Raw genomic sequence first — 21,156 nt, 5'->3', positions numbered from 1 at the left:
GTTTCTAACTCCGTCAGAAATGCCTTGAACTGGCGGTGATTCAAACCTTTGGCTCTAAAGTTAACTGTGCGCGTGATGATGCTCATTACATGCTCCATTTTCAAGGCTTTACCGCACAACGCTTCCTGGTGTATGATACAATGATAAGCTGTCAGCTCACCTGTCGCGTTTTCCTCTTGCATCTTTTCCCGTATCTTAACCACCAGTCCGCTCCTGTGTCCACACATCGCAGGTGCTCCGTCGGTTGTCAAACCCACAAGTTTTTCCCAAGGCAGCTCCATCTCATTTACACATCTTGACACCTCTTCATACAAATCATGCCCCGTAGTTGTGCCATGCATAGGACGTAAAGCCAAAAACTCCTCTGTCACGCTTAGGCTGGAGTCCACTCCGCGGATGAAAATTGACAACTGGGCAATGTCAGAAATGTCGGTGCTCTCATCCACAGCCAAGGAATATGCAATGAAATCTTTTCCTTTTTCACAAGCTGCTCTTTTAGATTGATGGACAACTGGTCTACTCTCTCGGCAATGGTGTTTCTGCTCAGACTCACATTTAAAAAGAGTTGCCTTTTTTCTGGGCAAACTTCGTCACAAACTTTAATCATGCAGTTTTTGATGAAATCCCCTCCGTAAATGGCCGGCTGATTTAGCGATCTCTTCTGCCAAAATAAAACTGGCCTTGACAGCAGCCTGGCCTTGTGATTTGGCTTTTTTGAACAGAGCCTGTCGAGATTTGAGGCCTCGTTTTAATTCCTCTGCCTTTTGTAGCCTTTGTTCCATGTCCATATTCTTGTTTTTGTCCGCGTGTTTCGTTTCATAATGTCGTCTCAGATTATACTCTTTCAGTACCGCCACACTTTCTCCACACAGAAGACACACAAGCTACCTCCGTGAACAAATACTCCGACTCCCACCTTGTTTGAAACCCCGGTTCTCAGTGTCCACCTTCCGTTTTGCCATTTTTGATGGGTATCTGAAAGTTAATTTTACTGTGATGCTGACAACTGCTGTGCCAATAAATATTGAAATGAAGCAGCCTACTGCTCGGTGCGTCACCGTTGCATTGTGGGAAATGTAGTATTGGTGCGTGTAAAAGATCTGCGGGCTGCCGGCTTGCTGCGGTCTGCGGGCCGGTTCTAATAATAAATCAAGATCATCCCAGGGGCCGTAAAAAACCTTCTCGCGGGCCGGATGTGGCCCGCGGGCCTTGACTCTGACATATGTGAAGTAATGGGACCAAGTCCATTGGTGTCACTCTAAAGCGGAACGGTGGAATAAACGAGTCAGGAGTAGGTTTTCTTGATTGAACACAGTTCTCTATTGAGAGATTTCTGACAATACAAACACTCCAACACAATCAAATGAGAATCTCCCAAGGAACAACGTACCTCTTCTTTAGATGACACAGGAACACAAGACTATCTTTGAACTATAACAACAATCACAGATTTGTCACAGTCTTAATTGCTTACCTTGTCTCACATGCCTTGTTGGGCTACTATCCGTGAGCCCAGCCTTCCCTCTAGTGGTCCTTCCACACTAGGCAAGTCAGTTAAGAACAAATTCTAATTTACAATGACGGTCTACCAAAAGGCAAAAGGCCTCCTGTGGGGACGGGGGCCTAGGATTAAAATAAATGCAATTTAAATAGGACAAAACACACATCACAGCAAGGGAGACAACACTCCATAAAAATAGACCCAAGACAACAAAATAGCAACACATGACAACACTGCATGGGAGCAACATAACAACAACATGGGAGCAACACAACGTGGTAGTAGCAACAAACATGATACAAATATTATTGGGCACAGTCAACAGCACAAAGGTAGAGACAACAATACATCACACAAAGCAACTGTCAGTAAGAGTGTCCACGATTGAGTCTTTGAATAAAGAGATTGAGATAAAACTGTCCAATTTGAGTGTTTATTGCAGCTCGTTCCAGTCGCTAGCTGCAGGGAACTGAAAAGAGGGACCCAGGAATGTGTGTGCTGTAGGGACCTTTAATGAGGGCTGCAGTAGGATGAGGGCTGCAGTAGGTATCTCAGAGGCCTAAGAAGGTTTTATAAATAAGCATCAACCAGTGGGTCTTGCGACGGGTATACAGAGAGGACCAGTTTACAAAGGAATATAGAGTGCAATGATGTGTCCTATAAGGAGCATTGGTGGCAAATCTGATGGCCGAATGGTAAAGAACATTTAGGCGCTCGAGAGCACCCTTACCTGCCGATCTATAAATTATGCTTCTGTGATCTAGCATGGGTAGGATGGTCTCAGGATTTGGCAGCTGGGGTGAAAGAGGAGTGATTACGGTAGAGGAAACCAAGTCTAGATTTAACTTTAGCCTGCCGCTTTGATGTGCTGAATACTTACAATATTTTATTTATTGAATACAGAGTCTTCTGTGGTGGGTAAATGAGAGTGTGAAAACCCCATCAGCATTGCAGTTCTTGACAAACTCGCACCAGTGCGCCTGGCCCCGACTACCATACCCCATTCAAAGGCACTTCAATCTTTTGTCTCACCCTTTGAATGGTACACATACGTAATCCATGTCTCAAGGCTTAAAAATCATTCTAGAACATGTCTCCTCCCCTTCAGAGAGGATTTAACAAGTGACCTCAATAAGGGATCATAGCATTCACCTGGTCAGTGTATGTCATGGAAAGAGCAGGTGTACAGTGGAGTTGCATACCAAGACTACATTGAATGTTCCTGAGTTGCCTCGTTCCAGTTTTGACTTAAATCGGCTGTCTAGCAATGATCAAGATTATTGTGCAATCCAGGTGTGCAAAGCTCTTAGAGACTTAACCTGAAAGACTCACAGCTGGATTCAGTGCCAAAAGTGATTTGAACATGTATTGACTCAGGGGTGTGAATACTTATGTAAATGAGAGACTTTTTGTCATGTAGTGTATGTGAACACCTTGTCTAACATCTCATTCCAAAATCGTGGGCATTAATATGGAGTTGGTCCCACCTTTGCTGCTATAACAGTCTCTACTCTTCTGGGAAGTCCTTCCACTAGATGTTGGAACATTGCTGCGCGGACTTGCTTCCTTTCAGCCACGTGCATTAGTGAGGTCGGGCACTGATGTTGGGGGATTAGGCCTGGCTCACAGTCGTTTTTCCAATTCATCCCAAAGGGGTTGAGGGGTCAGTCAAGTTCTTCCACACCAATTTTGAGAAACCATTTCGGTATGGACCATGCTTTTTGCACAGGGCCATTGTCATGCTGACACAGGAAAGGGCCATTCCCAAACTGTCGCCACAAAGTTGGAAGCACAGAATCATCTATAATGACATTGTATGCTGTAGCGTTAAGATTTCCCTTCAATGGAACTAAGGGGACTAGCCCGAACCATGAAAAACAGCCCCAGACCGTTATTCCTCCTCCACCAAACTTTGCAGTTGAAACTATGCGTTCGGCCAGGTAGCGTTCTCCTGGCATCCGCCAAACCCAGATTCGTCCGTCTGCCATATGGTGAAGTACGATTCATCACTCCAGAGAACGTGTTTCCACTCCAGAGTCCAATGGTGGTGAGAATTGCACCACTCCAGCCGACGCTTGTCACTGCGCATGGTGATCTTAGGCTTGTGTGCGGCTGTTCGGCCATGAAAATCCATTTCATGAAGCTCCCGACGAACAGTTTTTGTGCTGACATTGCTTCCAGAGGCAGTTTGGAACTCGAGGACACTCTATGTGCTCCTGTTCTGTGAGCTAGTGTGGCGTCCTACTTCACGGCTGAGCTCTTGTTGCTCCTAGATGTTTCCACTTCACAATAACAGCACTTACAGTTGACCGGGGCAACTCTAGCAGGGCAGAAATTTGACGAACTGACTTGTTGGAAAAGTGGCATCCTATGACGGCCATTCGGTACCGAGATGAGATCCTCAGACCCCTTGTGAGACCATATGCTGGTGCGGTTGGCCCTGGGTTCCTCCTAATGCAAGACAATGCTAGACCTCATATGGCTGGAGTGTGTCAGCAGTTCCTGCAAGAGGAAGGCATTGATGCTATGGACTGGCCCGCCCGTTCCACAGACCTGAATCCAATTGAGCACATCTGGGACATCATGTCTCGCTCCATGCACCACAGACTGTCCAGGAGTTGGTGGATGCTTTAGTCCAGGTCTGGGAGGAGATCCCTCAGGAGACCATCCACCACCTCATCAGGAGCATGCCCAGGCGTTGTAGGGAGGTCATACAGGCACGTGGAGGCCACACACACTACTGAGCCTCATTTTGACTTGTTTTAAGGACATTACATCAGTTGGATCAGCCTGTAGTGTGGTTTTCCACTTTAATTTTGAATGTGACTCCAAATCCAGACCTCAATGGGTTGATAAATTTGATTTCCATTGATAATTTGTGTGATTTTGTTGTCAGCACATTCAACTATGTAAAGAAAAGTATTTAATAAGAATATTTAATTCATTCAGATCTGTGTGTTATTGGATGTGTTATTTTAGTGTTCCCTTTATTTTTTTGAGCAGTGTATGTTTTCACTTTGTCATTAATTTAATCGATTTTGAATTCGGGCTGTAACACAACCAAATATGAAATCTGCCATTCTGCCCTTGAGTAAGGCAGTTAACCCCCCCAACAACTGTTCTCTGGGCTCCAGGTGCCGACTACGTGGACATCGATTAAGGCAGCCCCTGCACCTCTCTGATTCAAAGGGGTTGGGTTAAATGTGGAAGATACATTTTGGTTGAATGCATTCAGTTGTGCTACTGGCTAGGTATACCCTTTCCATGTCATCGTGAATGCTCTGCCACCAGAGGTTACTCAGGCAAAAAGCGAAAACGGATAAAATCCTATTTTATCTCAGCACCTCTCCTCTTTCTAAAGATTTGATTTAACAGTCCTGTATATAAGAATATGAATTTGTATATACTGTAGGAATAGTATATGACTAATATTTTCGTTCTTTCCAATGTAGAACTCTTATTTTCTTATGTATGTAATGTTCTTGTCTATGACTGTTCTGTACTTTGTCTTGTATTTGTACATTTTATGTAGACCTCAGGGAGAGTAGCTGCTGCATGTGCAGTAGCTAATGGGATCCTAATAAAGTCAACTCAATCAACTCCTGCTCTTGGATTAGGGTAGTCCTGATCAGAGTTAGACAAGCACACACCGGTAAGAGGAGGAGGAGGATGGAAGGTGTTAAGCCCCCCAATCCTCAGAAGGCTCACAGCCCAAGTCTCAGGCTTCAGTCGAACGTCCAGATCTTCTAGATATGCTGAGCAACATAGACAATGGGCAATTGCTTGCAGCGCACAAGGGCCCAGGATACAGGATGGAAAGCTCTGCCTAGGTACCTGTACGAGCAACCCCTCCAGATGCCACAGACCTCTATGCCCACACATGGACACGGTTCCCCTTCCAGGGAAAACTTCTCCCCGCCACCCTGCTGTGGTATCTGGCTACTCCGCTTGTCCCATGTCGGCAATCTACCTGGACCCGGCTACTGGCTACTCATCTCCAGCTTACTCAGCTACAGGTCACCCTGCCCTGGCTTATCCGGCTCAGGAGTAACCAGCCCTCAATGTACTACTCAGGGCCGGACCCAGGGGTGTACTCTTACCAGCCGGATGCAGCTGCTGTGGTCTTCACATATCCACCTAAGCTAAGCATCCAGTACAGCCCCTGAGCCAGCAGCAGCCCCAGCAGAGACTGGCAGCACCCGAGGCCAGCAGTTTTATCCAGTGCCGCAGCCTACACATACTCACTTCAACAGCCAGTGTTCCCGCCGTAACCAAGCTCTTCTGCGTTGAGTGTCTCAGCTCCCCTCACGGAACAATGCCAAATTCAAAAGCCATATTTACACCACATAGCCACAAGCTCACCAAACTGTGCTGTACCTAGCACAATGGCTGAAGATGGCAGCAGAGTGCCAGAGCAGCTGCAGAGCAGCCGGTGCCCATACCAAACACGAGAAGCTTGCAGCCTTTCAGCAGAAACGCTCTGGGGCAACAGAGCCTCTTCCACAGGAACTACCACCTGCAGGGGCCAAGTCAGAGGCTTTACTGCTCCCTGTACGAAATCAGGGACCGCTACCTCAACAAGTGTGAGATTCACCTCAATGACTGTCAAGCAAAAGCTCAAGTGGCTGAAGGACAAGAGACCTCTGTCTGCGGTGCGGCTGGTTGCACCCTGATGCTGGTTGCACCCTCAGGAGACTGTGTGACATCTGATGGCCAGCACCTCCATTGTCTGCTCACCAGTATCCTGACTCGAAGACGGATGACCGCATCCACCAGACATGGATGCCCCACAGAAAATGAAACGCACCCTGCTACCCTTTCACATGGCAGCTATCCAGGCAATGGACACCAGCATGTGGTAACCCCGATCACACAGGGCGATGCAGCGCTTCCAGAGATGCAGTCAAGTAACAAGTAAAATTCTAACGCAGTAAATCCGACAAAGTAAAAAATTGGGGTGTCTGTAGAAAATTGTCCTTATATTCAGGAGACTTGTTTATTCTTTTGAGGTGCAAGGCCTGCTAGAGGGGTGATAAGCTGCCCTCTGCTCTAATAACATGTTAGGGCATGTCTCCCCAGTGATCTTTCATTGGACCTCTTGATCTGTCCATCACCACCTTTGACCTGGCCAATGGGCAGGGACAACTATAAAAACATTGTTCCACCCTAACCTGTCTTTAGTGCAGAGTTCTTCCAACAGAGATGTGGATTCCAATTTTAACTGAGTAGTGCATACCGGACTGCAAACTTACTGGACACTCTTCCTAATGTGGTATGGTGCTGGTGGGTCAATGCAAAAAAAAAAAAAGTATTTCAACTACTACTTCTATGATTCAATGCTGTGTGTGTTTGTGGCAATAAATGAGTGACTTGAGTATATCTTCTGCTGCGTCATTGTCTCTAGTTTAAACCGGCACTTCTTTTCAACATGAATTATGAAGTGGTTGGAAAGGTAAAGTGAAATTGCTGTGCCAGGAAAAGTGTTTGGTAGGTTTCTTTAGACCTAGTTTGTGCTGTGTTTTTAAGAAATTGTATATGTATCTTTTTTTTTACTGTGACAAGTGTACTGTATCTGTCCTCGTAATTACTGTGATCTGCCTAGTGCTGCGCTTTGAGTCTGAATTCCATGCTACCATTCTTTATAGGTTTTTACCAATTTTGTTTTCACCAGAGTGTTTCTCATGGCCATAGGGATGTGAACCGTTGAAAAATGAATTGAGAGGAAATCGACTCAATAATTCAGCTGGAATCCGCAGCCGAGGCCTGTAGTTTGACACGGAGGTTCTCACCTGATTAGCTCTACGTGGACCTGACCAGAGCCTTAACTCGCACAACAGGTCGAACCAATCAATAAAACTGCAGGGGAAACCCAATGTGCAACATGAGGATAGCCATACATTTATCCTGTTATACACTGTGGAGAACCTCCGAGATATAACGATAGCTACATCATGTACTCACGTTATCAACTTGTTCTGTAGCCCACCTCCCTGGGTTGTGATACTGAGGGGAAAAAAAGAGGGTTAGAAAGAGAGAGGAGATTCACAAGGAGACGAGTGCAGATAATCAGTGTTTGTGTTCCTATATGAACTTCATTCTGTCAGGCGCAGTGGGCCTCCTAGGGAGAGAACAGAGGGAAAGATATAGGGGCACGCTATGCTCTATATAGTGCATTACTTTTGGCCCTTATGGACGATGGTCAAAAGTAGTGCACTATATGGGGAATAAAGTGCCATTTGGGATGCAGACAGTAATTGATTTACTCCACTTATGTCTTGTTGCTATTGGATGCTGCTGGGTTGGTGTAGAAAATAAGTGATGTATTTTTGCTATATGTAGCAAACTGATTTTTGTGGGATGACTATTTACTATTTAACATCAAGTGGGTGGATTGTCATGCAGGGAATCTGGTAAACCACTAATAGCATTTGTATGGCCCTAGTGTTAATATCTGGTTTGTTGTCGTCTTCAGGGTTCCTACTGGGCTATAGACACCAACCGTAAAGAGGACACACTTCCCACCAGGCCAAAGAAGAGGCCACACTCTGGGGAAAGGGTGAGTACTGGACTGGTGTCAAACCTTGCTTTCGGCACCGCCGACCTTTTCCAGCATGGGCCGACATACAATTTACACTGTTCCGATTTAATGGCCACCCACGGCGTGCACAAATGTTGCGGGATAGCAGGTTGGGCAACAAAATATCCCAGATTTACCGGGGGAGTCGGCTAAAATAAAGCATCACATCACGGCCAGACTGCTCTGAACTATGTCATTGAGCATTGCATTATTGGCTTAATTTTAAACGACTAATGTTGCTGTCTCATCTCGGCCTACAGTCATCCCCTATCTTCTTTGAGATGGTGATGACATGCCATGAAAAATCACGTCTCTCCTGCCACTAAAGAATTAGCACTACACCACTGGTGTTCAGTGATCTGAGCGCCTGACTGAGCAGCAGACCCATTCTCCCCCTACGTATCTACCACTGCCTCTGCCCTACCCATCACCACGGAAACAAAGGATGCATGGAGCGGCAAAGTGCACAATCATCGCAGCCCAACGAAAAGAGGAAGAGGGGTGGGCAGGTATAGGGAAGGGAGGGAGGGAGGGAGAGAGAGAAAGGGAAGGGAGAGCTAGCAGAAGAGGGTGAGAGAAAAGGAAATGGGGGAGAGAGAGTATTCTAGGCTTCTGTTCTAGTTAATTACCCCACACTAGGCCCTAGGCTGTCATTTAGACATACAGTATTTTCTTTTGGAATTATTTTTTGATCACAAACATTCATTAATTCAGAGCCTTGTCATTTTTTTTCTACATGCAAGCCCTTCAAATCTCTAATTACGCTTCGGTTGCATTTCTGGGCAGACTTGCTTGTTACATTGTCTCACAGGAGGAGTACTTTGCTTTACTCAGAAATATATCTTTCTTTCACTGTCAAAAGATAATGTGTATTGTTACTGGTTTTCTCTTGACCACTTGGCCACAGACAAAGCCTTTAGTCTGGTTTCCAATTTAATACATGTACACTACTGTTCAAACGTTTGGGGTCACTTAGAAATGTCCTTGTTTTTGAAAGAAAAGCAAATTTTCTGTCAATTTTAAAATAACATCAAATTGATCAGAAGTACAGTGTAGACATTGTTAATGTTGTAAATGACTATTATAGCTGGAAATGGCTGCTGAGAATGGGCCTCTGTAGATATTCCATACTTTTATTATTTTTTAAATCAGCCATCACCCCTGTGTTCCAATGGCACGTTGTGTTAGCTAATCCAAGTTTATCATTTTAAAAGGCTAATTTATCATTAGAAAACACTTTTGCAATTATGTTAGCACAGATAAACTGTTGTGCTTATTTAAGTAAGCAATAAAACGGTCATTCTTTTAGACTAGTTGAGTATCTGGGACATCAGCATTTGGGTTTGATTACAGGCTCAAAATGGCCAGAAACAGAAACTTCTGAAACTTGTCGGTCTTCTTGTTCTGAGAAATGAAGGCTATTCCATGTGAGAAATTGTCAAGAAACTGAAGATCTCGTACAACGCTGTGTACTACTACTAAATGGTACCTGCAAAACACCAGTCTCAATGTCAACAGTGAAGAGGCGACTCTGGGGTGCTGGCCTCAGAGTTGCAAAGAAAAAGCCATATGTCAGACTAGCCAATAAAAAGAAAAGAAAGATGGGCAAAAGAACACAGACACTGGACAGAGGAACTCTTCACTGTTGGCGTTGAGACTGGTAGGGTATATATCCAGAACATGCATGTCCTAACCATCGTTTTAAAATAAGGTGACAAGTCTATAGTAACATGTCATTGTTTTAATATAAGGTTACAAGTCTAACTGTTAAAATGGTGTATTCAAAGTGTTAAAACTAAAACTGACAGGTTGTCAAAAGTTGTTGCGCTTGAGGCACCAACTGTTAAGTTCATGTTTTAAGTATCCCTATATTTCTGTTATAACGGGGCTATCACTCTGTTATTAATGCGTCTGCGCCTTATGAAAAGGACGCATTAACAGACACAAACCTACCAGATGTCGCATCCAAGGATATGGACACTGAAACTGACATCTAAAATGGAGGAGAGACCTTCAACCATGACACAAGTAATACTGTTAAGCGTTCAAATGAGGAAAACATTCAACAACTGCCACATATGTTAGAGATTCTGGGTTCGAGTCCAGGCCCTCTCACCTGGCTTTGACCGGGAGACCCATGGAGTGGCGCACAATTGGCCCTGTGCCATCCGGGTTTGGTGAGGTTTTGGCCAGCAGGGATATCCTTATGCAAGAATGGGCTGCCATCAGTCAGGCTGCGCCCCAGAAGTGAATTGACAGCATACCAGGGCAGATTGCAGAGGTCTTGAAAAAGAAGGGTTGACACTGCAAATATTGACTCTTTGCATCAACTTCATGTAATTGTCAATAAAAGCCTTTGATATTTATGAAATGCTTGTAATTATACTTCAGTTTTCCATAGTAACATCTGACAAAAATATCTAAATATATTTGTGTCATTCTCAAAACTTTTGGCCACGACTGTACAGCAACCTTCATTGGACGAGCAGGAAAAGCCAAAGGAAACCACCAGAACTGGTACTATTTGCAGTACTCTGAACCAGCTACACTTTCTGGTACAACCGGGTCAGCTGACCTTTCACTTGTAGATCATCTCAGAATTGAACCAATGGAAAATTGAGAAAAACAGAATGACATTCAAAATTGAATGAAATAAAGGACGTGTCATTTGACTCAGCTAAGCTAGACGAGCTCAGTAATTGGAGGAAAAAATTGAGTGTTTGAGGAAGTCAAAGACATTGGCCAAAAATGTGTCTCAACAGGGTGGGTTTGCACCCTTAAAGAATCCTTAACTGGAATAGTGCCAAAAGCACTTTAGAGATTTTGAGGAGCTGGCTGCTAAAAGATTCACTGACACGCGCCGCTTACCGTGATCTACCAGAAAAAATTTAACCTTCATTCCATAGACATCAAATCTGCATTTTTGCAGGGAACCGAGCTTGTCAAGGGACATTCACATCGGACCTCTGCCTGAAGCTAAGAGTGAAGGAACACTGTCGCACCCGGCCGTGACCGGGAGACCCATGTAGCGGCGCACAATTGGCCCAGCGTCGTCCGGGTTATGCAAGGTTTTGGCCAGCAGGGATGTCCTTGTCCCATCGCTCACTAGCGACTCCTGTGGTGGGCCGGACGCAGTGCATGCTGACATGATCGCCTGGTGCACTGTATTTCCTCGGACGTGTTGGTGTGGCTGGCTTCCGGGTTAAGTGGGCATTGTGTCAAGAAGCAGTGTAGCTTGGTTGGGTTGTGTTTCGGGGATGCACGGCTCTCGACTTCTCCTGAGTCCGTACGGGAGTTGCAGCGACGAGACAAGACTAACTACCAATTGGATACCACGAAATTGTGGCAAAAAAGGGGTAAAGTTTGTCTGCAACTTGGCATCCAACACAAAACACGCCACTGTACAAACCATTCATGAGGAAAACAAAGTTGTTCGTCAACTGAAATCACAACATGTGACTAAAGTTTCAGCATGTTGGTAAAGGTGACTCTCTGAAATTAGTTGCCTTCAGTGATGCTTCCCTAGGGAACCTTGCAGATGGGAGGCACACAAGGTGAACATCTAATCGTGTTAATAGATTCTCACCGATCAGTTGGCAGTCAAAAAGCATCAGAAGGGTTGTCCAAAGCACACTTGCATGAGAAACACTTGCTCTTGCGGATGGAATTGACATTGCTACTCTGTTCTGAGCTTACCACTGGTGAGACAAAACGGCACATTCTACCTGTAGTTTGTGTCACTGACAACTACTCCTTAGTTGATGCTGTGAAGTCAACCAAGTCTGTCACAGAGAAAATACTTTGTCTTGAGATTAGCAGCATCAAGGAATTTATTCAAGCACAAAATCCAGCGGATTCTGTGGTCGGCCACAAAGGAACAGCTTGCTGACTGTCTGACTAAAAAGGGAGCACCCGGTCTTGTGCTCCTAAAGGCATTCAGTAATGGAAAGTAGCAGCTTGAGTAATACAAATAAAAACTTTGTCACACAACCCATTTTGTAATGGGTAACTTAAATAATACTTGTGACATTTTAATTATGTTTTTAATGTTTTAAAGTGGGAGATTGTTAAGTTCATGTTTTAAGTATCCCTATATTTCTGTTATTACGGGGCGATCACTCTTATTAGTGTGCCTGCGCAGCAGTCTCGTTGTAGATGAGTGCAATGGCAACCATGTTGTGCTGATACGGTAGAGTAAACGTTGTTAAACTGGAACCTTGTCGTCGTTATTTTGAATACCAACTGCCATCCTCTCGCAAATGTACAGTAGCACTAATTCTCACTGTCTCCTTTCTTCTTTCCTCCTGCATTGCTCCTATGTTCATACAACTTGAGTCAAGCCGTTCCCTTAATTCTATATACGCACCTGTCAGGGAAGCTTCAACCCGCTCCTCTCTTTTAGAGTTTATCATAAAGATTGTTTTGCAACAATGCAATCTTCTTTCGGTTAGCAGTTTCAGGAGACAACTGACTGTCGGTCTGTCAGATTTTTCCCTTATGCACAAATGTATCTAAATGTACTGTATGCGATGGTTTACTGTATAACACAGCCTCAGACTCTGAGGGTGGTACCTACTCCAGATTAGATGCTATCCCATTCCATCAATGTTCTGCAGAGCTCTCTCATATCTCTCTTCTTCTCTCCAGGCGTACAGCCTAGAATCGGAGACCCTGCGGATGGACTGTATAATGTACGGAGATGCCTCTCCCACTCTGGCAATCAACACAGTAACTAACAAGGTAATCGTCTGTCATAATGACATGAAAACCTCTTTGTCAATATGTTAACGGTGGCCATCGTTGTACCAGCAAGTGATTTAACACATTGTCCCATCTGTGTTCCAGCAAGTGATATATTAACGTCGACCATCTTTGTTCCAGGTAGCGTTGTACAAGACAGAGAATAAGGACAGCGATAGCCCCCGGAGCAGCCTCAATAACAGCCTCCCAGACCAGAGCCTTGCCTCCGTCAACCTCAACAGCATGCACCGCTACACACCGGTACGTCACGTCTCCATTCAGTCACCACTAGCCACTGCCACAACAGGATGTTTCATGTACAACGTCTTGAGGAGGAGGTAGATATACTGAGAGAGTACTCCCAAATGGCACTCTATACCCTTCATAGTGCACTACTTTTGACCAAGGCCCATCTAAGGAATAGAGTACCATTTGGGACACACATAAGTGTTGTCAACTTGTAGAGGTAGGGAACATGTGTGTGTGTGTGTGTGTGTGTGTGTGTGTGTGTGTGTGTGTGTGTGTGTGTGTGTGTGTGTGTGTGTGTGTGTGTGTGTGTGTGTGTGTGTGTGTGTGTGTGTGTGTGTGTGTGTGTGTGTGTGTGTGTGTGTGTGTGTGTGTGTGTGTGTGTGTGTGTGTGTGTGTGTGTGTGTGTGTGTGTGTGTGCACCGTGCGTGTGTGTGCACCTGCGTGTGTGTGCACCTGCGTGTGTGTGCACCTGCGTGTGTGTGCACCTGCGTGTGTGTGCACCTGCGTGTGTGTGCACCTGCGTGTGTGCACCTGCGTGTGTGTGCACCTGCGTGTACGTGCACCTGCGTGTGTGTGCACCTGCGTGTGTGCACCTGCGTGTGTGTGCACCTGCGTGTGTGTGCACCTGCGTGTGTGTGCACCTGCGTGTGTGTGCACCTGCGTGTGTGTGCACCTGCGTGTGTGTGCACCTGCGTGTGTGTGCACCTGCGTGTGTGTGCACCTGCGTGTGTGTGCACCTGCGTGTGTGTGCACCTGCGTGTGTGTGCACCTGCGTGTGTGTGCACCTGCGTGTGTGCGTGCCTGCGTGTGTGTGCACCTGCGTGTGTGCGCACCTGCGTGTGTGCGCACCTGCGTGCGTGCGCACCTGCGTGTGTGCGCACCTGCGTGCGTGCGCACCTGCGTGTGTGCGCACCTGCGTGTGTGCGCACGTGCGTGTGTGCGCACCGTGCGTGTGTGTGTGTGCGCACGTGCGTGCGTGTGTGCGCACGTGCGTGCGTGCGCGCGTGCGTGTGTGTGCGTGCGTGCGTGTGTGTGCGTACGTGCGTGCGTGTGTGTGTATACGTGCGTGCGTGCGTGTGTGTGTATACGTGCGTGCGTGCGTGTGTGTGTGCGCGTACGTGCGTGCGTGTGTGCGCGTGCGTGCGTGCGTGCGTGTGTGTATACGTACGTGCGTGCGTGTGTGTGTATACGTACGTGCGTGCGTGTGTGTGTATACGTACGTGCGTGCGTGTGTGTGTATACGTACGTGCGTGCGTGTGTGTGTATACGTACGTGCGTGCGTGTGTGTGTATACGTACGTGCGTGCGTGTGTGTGTATACGTACGTGCGTGCGTGTGTGTGCGCGCGTGCGTGCGTGCGTGTGTGTGCGTACGTGCGTGCGTGTGTGTGTATACGTACGTGCGTGCGTGTGTGTGTATACGTACGTGCGTGCGTGTGTGTATACGTGCGTGTGTGTATACGTGCGTGTGTGTGTGTGTGTGTGTATACGTGCGTGTGTGTGTATACATACATACATGTGTGTGTGTGTGTGTGTGTATACATACGTGTGTGTGTGTGTGTGTGTATACATACATGCGTGTGTGTGTGTGTGTATACATACATACATGCGTGTGTGTGTGTATACATACATGCGTGTGTGCGTGTGTATACATACGTGTGTGTATACATACATGTGTGTGTGTGTATACATACGTGTGTGTATACATACATGTGTGTGTGTGTATACATACGTGTGTGTATACATACGTGTGTGTATACATACATGTGTGTGTGTGTGTGTATACATACATGTGTGTGTGCATGCGTGTGTGCATGCGTGTGTGTGTGTGTGTGTGTACGTACATGCGTGTGTGCGTACGTGCGTGTGTGTACATACATGTGTGTGTGTGTACGTACATGCGTGTGTGTACATACATGTGTGTGTGTGTACGTACATGCGTGTGTGTACATACATGCGTGTGTGTGTGTGTGTACATACATGCGTGTGTGTGTACATACATGCGTGTGTGTGTACATACATGCGTGTGTGTGTGTGTGTACATACATGCGTGTGTGTGTGTGTGTACATACATGCGTGTGTGCATACGTGCGTGTGTGCATACGTGTGTGTGTGTGTGTACATACATGCGTGTGTGCATACGTGTGTGTGTGTGTGTGTGTACATACATGCGTGTGTGTGTGTGTGTGTACATACATGCGTGTGTGTGTGTGTACATACATGCGTGTGTGTGTGTACATACATGCGTGTGTGTGTGTGTATACATACATGCGTGTGTGTGTGTGTATACATACATGCGTGTGTGTGTGTGTGTATACATACATGCGTGTGTGTGTGTGTATACATACATGCGTGTGTGTGTGTGTGTGTATACATACATGCGTGTGTGTGTGTACATACATGCGTGTGTGTGTGTGTGTGTACATACATGCGTGTGTGTGTGTGTACATACATGCGTGTGTGTGTGTGTACATACATGCGTGTGTGTGTGTGTATACATACATGCGTGTGTGTGTGTGTATACATACATGCGTGTGTGTGTGTGTGTATACATACATGCGTGTGTGTGTGTGTATACATACATGCGTGTGTGTGTGTGTGTGTATACATACATGCGTGTGTGTGTGTGTATACATACGTGTGTGTGTGTGTATACATACGTGTGTGTATACATACATGTGTGTGTGTGTGTGTATACATACATGTGTGTGTGTGTGTGTATACATACATGCGTGTGTGCATACGTGCGTGTGTGCATGCGTGCGTGTGTGCATGTGTGTGTGTACGTACATGCGTGTGTGTGTGTGTGTGTGTGTACGTACATGCGTGTGTGTGTGTGTACGTACATGCGTGTGTGCATACGTGCGTGTGTGTACATACATGTGTGTGTGTGTACATACATGTGTGTGTGTGTACGTACATGTGTGTGTGTGTACGTACATGTGTGTGTGTGTACGTACATGTGTGTGTACATACATGCGTGTGTGTACATACATGTGTGTGTGTACATACATGTGTGTGTGTACATACATGCGTGTGTGTGTACATACATGCGTGTGTGTGTGTGTGTACATACATGCGTGTGTGTGTGTGTGTACATACATGCGTGTGTGCATACGTGCGTGTGTGCATACGTGCGTGTGTGCATACGTGCGTGTGTGCATACGTGCGTGTGTACATACATGCGTGTGTGTGTGTGTGTACATACATGCGTGTGTGTGTGTGTACATACATGCGTGTGTGTGTGTGTATACATACATGCGTGTGTGTGTGTGTATACATACATGCGTGTGTGTGTGTGTATACATACATGCGTGTGTGTGTGTGTATACATACATGCGTGTGTGTGTGTGTATACATACATGCGTGTGTGTGTGTGTATACATACATGCGTGTGTGTGTGTGTATACATACATGCGTGTGTGTATACATACATGCGTGTGTGTGTGTGTATACATACGTGCGTGTGTGTGTATACATACGTGCGTGTGTGTGTATACATACGTGCGTGTGTGTGTATACATACGTGCGTGTGTGTGTGTGTATACATACGTGCGTGTGTGTGTGTGTATACATACGTGCGTGTGTGTGTGTGTATACATACGTGCGTGTGTGTGTGTGTATACATACGTGCGTGTGTGTGTGTGTATACATACGTGCGTGTGTGTGTGTGTATACATACGTGCGTGTGTATACATACGTGCGTGTGTGTGTGTATACATACGTGCGTGTGTATACATACGTGCGTGTGTGTGTGTGTGTATACATACGTGCGTGTGTATACATACGTGCGTGTGTGTGTGTGTGTATACATACGTGCGTGTGTGTATACATACGTGCGTGTGTGTATACATACGTGCGTGTGTGTGTGTATACATACGTGCGTGTGTGTGTGTGTATACATACGTGCGTGTGTGTGTGTGTATACATACGTGCGTGTGTGTATACATACGTGCGTGTGTGTATACATACGTGCGTGTGTGTATACATACGTGCGTGTGTGTATACATACGTGCGTGTGTGTATACATACGTGCGTGTGTGTATACATACGTGCGTGTGTGTATACATACGTGCGTGCGTGTGTGTGTATACATACGTGCGTGCGTGTGTGTGTATACATACGTGCGTGCGTGTGTGTGTATACATACGTGCGTGCGTGTGTGTATACATACGTGCGTGCGTATACATACGTGCGTGCGTATACATACGTGCGTGCGTATACATACGTGCGTGTGTGTATACATACGTGCGTGTGTGTATACATACGTGCGTGTGTGTATACATACGTGCGTGTGTGTATACATACGTGCGTGTGTGTATACATACGTGCGTGTGTGTATACATACGTGCGTGTGTGTATACATACGTGCGTGTGTGTATACATACGTGCGTGTGTGTATACATACGTGCGTGTGTGTATACATACGTGCGTGTGTGTATACATACGTGCGTGTGTGTATACATACGTGCGTGTGTGTATACATACGTGCGTGTGTGTATACATACGTGCGTGTGTGTATACATACGTGCGTGTGTGTATACATACGTGCGTGTGTGTATACATACGTGCGTGTGTGTATACATACGTGCGTGTGTGTATACATACGTGCGTGTGTGTATACATACGTGCGTGTGTGTATACATACGTGCGTGTGTGTATACATACGTGCGTGTGTGTATACATACGTGCGTATACGTGCGTGTGTGTATACATACGTGCGTATACGTGCGTGCGTATACATACGTGCGTATACGTGCGTGCGTATACATACGTGCGTATACGCGTGTGTGTATACATACGTGTGTATACATACGTGTGTATACATACGTGTGTATACATACGTGTGTATACATACGTGCGTGTGTGTATACATACGTGCGTGTGTGTATACATACGTGCGTGTGTGTATACATACGTGCGTGTGTGTATACATACGTGCGTATACATACGTGCGTGTGCGTGTGTGTATACATACGTGCGTGTGTGTATACATACGTGCGTGTGTGTATACATACGTGTGTATACATACGTGTGTATACATACGTGTGTATACATACGTGTGTATACATACGTGTGTATACATACGTGCGTGTGTGTATACATACGTGTGTATACATACGTGTGTATACATACGTGTGTATACATACGTGTGTATACATACGTGTGTATACATACGTGTGTATACATACGTGTGTATACATACGTGTGTATACATACGTGCGTGTGTGTATACATACGTGCGTGTGTGTATACATGCGTGTGTGTATACATACGTGTGTATACATACGTGTGTATACATACGTGTGTATACATACGTGTGTATACATACGTGTGTATACATACGTGTGTATACATACGTGCGTGTGTGTATACATACGTGCGTGTGTGTATACATACGTGCGTGTGTGTATACCTACATACATACGTGCGTGTGTGTATACCTACATACATACGTGCGTGTGTGTATACCTACATACATACGTGCGTGTGTGTATACCTACATACATACGTGCGTGTGTGTATACCTACATACATGCGTGTGTGTATACCTACATACATGCGTGTGTGTATACCTACATACATGTGTGTGTGTATACCTACATACATACGTGTGTGTGTGTATACCTACATACATACGTGTGTGTGTGTATACCTACATACATACATACGTGTGTGTGTGTGTGTATACCTACATACATACGCGTGTGTGTGTATACCTACATACATACGCGTGTGTGTGTATACCTACATACATACGCGTGTGTGTGTATACCTACATACATACGCGTGTGTGTGTATACCTACATACATACGCGTGTGTGTGTATACCTACATACATACGCGTGTGTGTATACCTACATACATACGCGTGTGTGTATACCTACATACATACGCGTGTGTGTATACCTACATACATACGCGTGTGTGTATACCTACATACATACGCGTGTGTGTATACCTACATACATACGTGTGTGCGTGTGTGTATACCTACATACATACGTGTGTGCGTGTGTGTATACCTACATACATACGTGTGTGCGTGTGTGTATACCTACATACATACGTGTGTGCGTGTGTGTATACTTACATACATACGCGTGTGTGTATACCTACATACATACGTGCGTGCGTGTGTGTATACCTACATACATACGTGCGTGCGTGTGTGTATACCTACATACATACGTGTGTGTGTATACATACGTGTGTGTGTGTGTGTACATGTGTGTATGTATATACATACATGTGTGTATGTGTATATGTATGTATGTATATATACATACATGTGTATGTATGTATGTGTATATGTATATGTATATGTATGTGTATATGTATGTATATATGTATGTATATATGTATGTATATAGCAATACATGTGTATGTATACATACATGTGTATATGTATACATCAAATCAAATCAAATCAAATTTATTTATATAGCCCTTCGTACATCAGCTGATATCTCAAAGTGCTGTACAGAAACCCAGCCTAAAACCCCAAACAGCAAACAATGCAGGTGTACATGTATGTATATGTGTATGTATACATGTATGTATACATGTATGTATATGTGTATGTATACATGTATGGATTTCGTCACGCTATCTCTGTGCATTCAAATTGCCATCAATAAAATGCAATTGTGTTCCATTGTCCGTAGCTTATGCCTGCCCATACCATAACCCCACCGCCACCATGGGGCACTCTGTTCACAACGTTCACATCCGCAAACCGCTCGACCACACTACGCCATGCACGTGGTCTGTGGTTGAGGCAGGTTGGACGCACTGCCAAATTAACATTCAATTCTCTGGAAACCGCTCTGGTGGACACTCCTGCAGTCTGCATGCCAATTGCATGCTCCCTCAGAACTTGATACATATGTGGCATTGTGTTGTGACAAAACTGCACATTTCAGAGTGGCCTTTTATTTTCCCCAGCACAAGGTGCACCTGTGTAATGATCATGCTGTTTGATTAGCATCTTGATATGCCACAACTCTCAGGTGGATGGATTAACTTGGCCAAGGAGAAATGCTCACTACCAGGGATGTAAACAAAGTTGTGTTTTTTATTTTATTTTATTAAGCTTTTTGTGCGTATGGAACATTTTGTGATTTTTATTTTATTTATTTTAGCTCATGAAACATGGGACCAACATTTTGCATGTTGCGTTTATATATTTTTTGTTCATTGTAGCTTTAAGAGCCCCCTGCTCATTTTATTTTATTTGTCCATTGTTGCTATAGAGCGCCACAGTGGTTGTGTCCCAGAAAATCTAGTGGTCAAACAGCGAAATGTTTCCAATCGTTTTTCCATCGTTAATTTTTCCCATAGAGAATTTTAGAAACACTTAAAATATGGGCTGTGTTTCATGTAGGCTTACCATGGCATGAAGTTTTGATAACCATGTAAATCTCTCTCGGACAAGGAGACTTTAATCAATATAGTCGGCTCTATTTACTCTCTGATTGAAAAATGCTAATTGGTATCAAAGCAAGACTACAAATCCCTACCAGCTCTTGCACTTCATCTCTAGCTTGCACAGGACCGTTCACACAATTAGTTATTTAAATAAATGTTGCCAGTTTATTCATTACAAAATGTAGCTAATATTAGTTAGTTAATCCAGAGATTCTTAACTTTGCCTCAATTCGGCAATCTCGTCCAGATCATCATGGCATTTGTAGTTCTTTATGATGCCACATTAGCAGTTAATTAACATTTAATTTTTGGAGGGTAAATACAGGAACATAAATTGATAAATCACCTTGTCCTAGATAGATTGACACTTATCAAAACGTCACAAAACACAGCCCTTGTTTTAAGTGTTTCTTAAATCCCCTATGGGAAAATGTATGATGGAAAAACGATTGGAACCATTTCCTTGTTTGAATGCTAGGTTTTATGGGTATTATGATTCATAATGTAGTACTATATTGGTCGACCTTTAGTGCTGTACTTGACCTTCGTCTTGAATCAGTGTTTGCTGACTCACCACCTCAGTGGTAATTGCGGCAATGCTGCTTGTCTGAGGCTGTGTTATTGTTTGTCTGAGGCCACGGCATTGTGACAGTCACTACA

At 44.9% G+C, this 21,156-nt stretch overlaps 1 protein-coding gene across 2 annotated transcripts in view; it reads left to right on the top strand.

Annotated features, from left to right (window-relative positions):
* The window catches only part of LOC124046164 (forkhead box protein J3-like), a 97,992-nt gene that overhangs the window by 58,754 nt on the left and 18,082 nt on the right, over window positions 1-21,156 (top strand). For both annotated transcript variants that reach the window (XM_046366241.1, XM_046366240.1), the window contains 3 exons: window positions 7,974-8,057; window positions 12,726-12,818; window positions 12,960-13,079. In XM_046366241.1, the coding sequence (XP_046222197.1) occupies window positions 7,974-8,057; window positions 12,726-12,818; window positions 12,960-13,079 (297 nt within the window). The remainder of the gene's footprint in view (window positions 1-7,973; window positions 8,058-12,725; window positions 12,819-12,959; window positions 13,080-21,156) is intronic.

This window comes from Oncorhynchus gorbuscha, linkage group LG10 (genome assembly GCF_021184085.1).
Source record: "Oncorhynchus gorbuscha isolate QuinsamMale2020 ecotype Even-year linkage group LG10, OgorEven_v1.0, whole genome shotgun sequence".
Taxonomy (NCBI): Eukaryota; Metazoa; Chordata; class Actinopteri; order Salmoniformes; family Salmonidae; genus Oncorhynchus; species Oncorhynchus gorbuscha.
This window is presented reverse-complemented; position numbering and strand designations above follow the sequence as displayed.